Raw genomic sequence first — 4027 nt, 5'->3', positions numbered from 1 at the left:
CCAGGCAGCTGAGAGCTTCCAACCCCATCGATTCGCTCTTGTGCTATTTTTGCCACAACGTCAGTTTTCCCTGTACCAAAACCGGCTGCATCGGCATGGAACACTTCAAAGTCATCAAACGACATCAGCTGGAGGATGAGAGGGAAAGGCAGGAGAAGAAACTTTATTTCTTGTATGCGCTCTTGGCTACTCACCCCCTCCTCAACCAGACGGTCACCCGGCTGCAGCGGATTGCGGAAGGCAAGAAGGAGGAAGTCTTCGTCCTTTACTCCGCGCACGATGTCACGTTGTCACCTGTTCTTAGTGCCTTGGGCGTCACGGAGGCCAGGTTTCCGAGGTTTGCCGCCAGGTTGGTTTTTGAGCTGTGGCAGGATGGGAAGAAACCCAAAGACCACTTTGTCCGTATCCTGTATAACGGCGCCGACGTCACGTTCCAGACCTCCTTTTGCAAGGATTATCACAAACGCTCCAGCAAGCCCATGTGCCCACTAGAAAAATTTGTCAGCTTTGTCAAGCGGGACATGTTCTTAGTTTTTAACAGCACTAGTTACTACGATGCGTGTCGGAGAAGACCACTGTAGGGAAGGAGCGTGTTATCGGTGAAAGTCTGCATTCCAGTCAAGGCACAATTTGGGTTTTTTGGAGTTTTGATTTTTTTTCTTGTACTTGGTTGTGTAAGTACAAAAGAAGAGCGCGTGAAGCATTCTGCAGCTAGTTTTATTTTCACTGAGACCGCAGGTGATCTCCGACAGAAGAACAAATATTGAGGGCAGGTGATCTGTGTGTGTCTGCCCACGGGGGCTGCTGTAACCTGGACGTCACTTGATAAAGACTTTCTCTGTATTCCAGAGCAATACTTGGATACCATCAGTTTAAAACCAAAACCTTTCTTTTCTTTTCTTTTCTTTTTTTCCCCCACCGCCGTCTTGCAGACAAATAAGAGCAGTTTGTATCGAGGGCTTTATGAATTCCAGGCATCTGCCTTAAACCATCGATGAGGAATTATGGAAGCTCCCGACTCCAAAAGAAGCCTTTAAATGTATTTAAGGGCAGGTCTTAACGAATTTAGGCGCAAAGCGCGCGTGTGTGTCTGTCCGTGCTCACCTGAGCGTGTGCCTTTTTGACCTCACGGACCTAGAAATCCTTGCCGGTGCCGGAGAAGGGTGTAGTGGGAACTGGATACAAAGCTCTGTTCTTCGATCGCACTTTCAGCACTTTGAAGAGTTCAGACACAGCCTAGAAATAATAACGTCAGGGTCTCGCGACCCGAGTGGGAAACGGATTAGAAATCACTTTTACGGTGAAGCGTTGGGCTCTTTCCTGTTGTGGGCACGTTCAAGCTGCTGTGCTGTGGAACAAATTGATGTTCGAGGAGTTTGATGCGGTGACATGGAGAGAGGGACAGGCTCGGCGAAACACTAAGGAAATTTTGTAGTTGGGTTAGTATTTTTACAGGATAGGAAGCTCTTTATTTTGTAAGATTGCACATGTTGCTCTGTGTGTGTTTATAACACAGTAGATCTTTCTTACCTGTGTAGTTTGTAAAGACTCGTGGAGCTCGCTTTTAGATGTATTTGCCCTTGATCGGGACGTTTAGACTTAAGACCAAACTGTCTTTTATGGGTAACTTGAACGAAAAGTAGCTATAGGAGAACTTGTCCTTCAGACTGCTGTCATCTCTTTAGGAGTAGCAAGTTGAGAACCGATTTTTAATAGAACTCGTAGAAATTTTATAATGGTGGAGGTTTGTTTTTTTTTTTTACACCTCCAGAAATAATTTAGTCTGTGACTCGTGATTCAATGGTGCTAGTTTATCAAAGAAAACCGAACTTGGTGTCCGTTCTCCGACTATTGGCATTCCTCTCTCTTTTCGATGCTGCATTCAAACGTGTTTCTTTAAATAAAAAATTAGGGACTCTTTGTACACTTGTGCGTTCCGTTTATTCCCACTTCCCTAGCTGTTTGCAGGAGCAAGGTAAGTGTGTGTGTGTTGTTAAGCATTTCATATATTCTTATTTCTTTTCTGAGAAGGAGCAGGTAAACATTTCAATACTGAAATAGAAACCATGCTAGAAAATTTGGGGCTGTTGTACCACATTAAAACTTTTATAGGGCTGCATCCATGATGCATTAGACCTCCCAGCTGGCAACTAGTGACTTGTGTGGTCCCCTAGTTTAATCCAATGGCAGAGCAGAAATAAAAGCTTCTGCTCTAGGGCATGCTGTTGGAGATCTCATTGTAGCTTTGAAATTGGTGTAGGAGTGGGAGGTTTCCTTTGGGTGCTGAACACAATATTTAGAAAGTGGTGTTTAAACATGGCGAGTACTTGCAGCGCGAGTGAAGCGCTTCCTCCTAAAATTGAACTGGGAGAAACATACGTGAATGAAACTGGGAAAAAAATAGGCCTTTGCTCTAAAATTGCAAGACCGTGGAAAAGTAGAATTTAAACCAGGTAAGCTGTAGAGGCAGTCTGAAAAAGAGGCCTCCTCCTCCGCCATGGTTGAAGTAAAGGATTTTTGTTATAGAAGATCCTCGAAACCTTGTGGGGTGAGGTGGGAATAACGATGACAACTGAAGTCTGAACTCTGCAAAGTTCCTTCGAAGGGAATACAAATACCCAAGGTCCTGGAGAGCTGTTCTCAAATGTGATTTAGAACTGCTCTCAAGCTATTCCTGACCAGAAAAAAAAGATCATTAAAAGTTTTTCTTCTACAGAAAGTAAAAAAGAAGGATGAAAAAGGACTGATGGCATTTGAAATGTGAAGTAACTCCAGGTCTTGTTGTAAAATAATCTTGGTGGTGGTGGTGGTGGGGAAATACATCTGTTTGTCAGTGTTCAAGATGCCATTGAAAAATGGTCATTGGAGAACGTGGGGAGGAAAGGAAAAGTTGATGAGTTGAAGTTGTTGCTGTTGAAGGACCTTGGAAAACAGGACATACTCCTTGGTCACGTACTTCATGTTCTCCTTTCGCAGTTCTAGTTTTAACAGAACTGCCAGTGCTGGTTGTAATAGGCTTCTGACCAATCTCATTTAAAAAAAGTAACAAACAAGAAATACACCTTAAATAAGAGGCTGCAGTGCTCTCCTGCTACGTTTGGACATGTGTGGTTCAGGCATCAGAAGGGTAATTAATGGCTGCTGACATTACTCGCTGTCAAGTGGGCAACAGAAACATCTCGAGCACGTTCTTATTCCTATCTCGAGTGCCAGAAAGGTATCTTTGTGCTTAAACGTCTTCCTGAGGGCCTTAAATGATGCAAAAGATGACATTTGTCAGCAGTCGCTGTGCTCTCAGCTGCGTTCCTCACCCCTTTTTGATGTGAACCCACGGTTAAACAGGTGTATGACGTGTCCTACCTGTTAATTATTAACCTCTCCCACAACGTGGTAATTGGGTGTTTTGGTAAGACAGAGCTCCGGCGTGCGTTCTGAAGAGCGATAAAAATATTTTTTTGCTTTTAATAGGAGACTAGAACCATCCAGTGGTGGTTGTGAGGAGGAAGGCAGCCGGCTTGAAGCCACAGGGATCCACGGCGTCTCGTTAGCTGTGAGGGCTCGTTGTGCGTCTGTGCTAACTTCTGACAGGGCTTATTCTGACAGGAGGCAATTGTCACGGCAGGATCCCTGTGTCCTCACAGCTTCCGTGGGGTCTTGCCTCTCCCTGAAGGACCGACCGCTTGCCAGCCTTCATTTCTGCACGCCAAGATGCAGAACTTCGCTTCCGCCCATTCGGGCCAGCAGCCTGCTAGGAGGAAAAAAAATACTGCAAATCCTGGATGCAGGTGGGAAAAAAGCGTTTCTCTGTCCTTGACAGCTCCTTGGCGGGATTGGTTTTCCATGCTGCCGACTGAAAATCCCAAACTCGTTCCAACATGCAGTCTCTGTTGGGAAGCTCTAACTTGAGAATAAGATTCCTCTGTGATTTTACTCACCGCTGATATTGCCTGTTGGGGGAAGAAATGGCAATAAGAATGAGAATAAGACTGAAAATTGAGAATGGCAGTAAGAATGAGAATAAGAATAT

The 4027-nt window shown here is 44.8% G+C and overlaps 1 protein-coding gene across 1 annotated transcript in view; it reads left to right on the top strand.

Moving 5' to 3' along the window:
- PXYLP1 (2-phosphoxylose phosphatase 1) overlaps positions 1-581 on the top strand; it is a 22569-nt gene extending 21988 nt beyond the window's left edge. The window contains exon 5 of the mRNA XM_009873705.1: positions 1-581. This exon is cut by the window's left edge and continues 342 nt beyond it. Within this exon, the coding sequence (XP_009872007.1) occupies positions 1-581 (581 nt within the window).
- Positions 582-4027: the final 3446 nt, after the last annotated feature.

The sequence above is a fragment of the Apaloderma vittatum genome, unplaced genomic scaffold (genome assembly GCF_000703405.1).
Source record: "Apaloderma vittatum isolate BGI_N311 unplaced genomic scaffold, ASM70340v1 scaffold327, whole genome shotgun sequence".
In the NCBI taxonomy this organism is placed as follows: domain Eukaryota; kingdom Metazoa; phylum Chordata; class Aves; order Trogoniformes; family Trogonidae; genus Apaloderma; species Apaloderma vittatum.
This window is presented reverse-complemented; position numbering and strand designations above follow the sequence as displayed.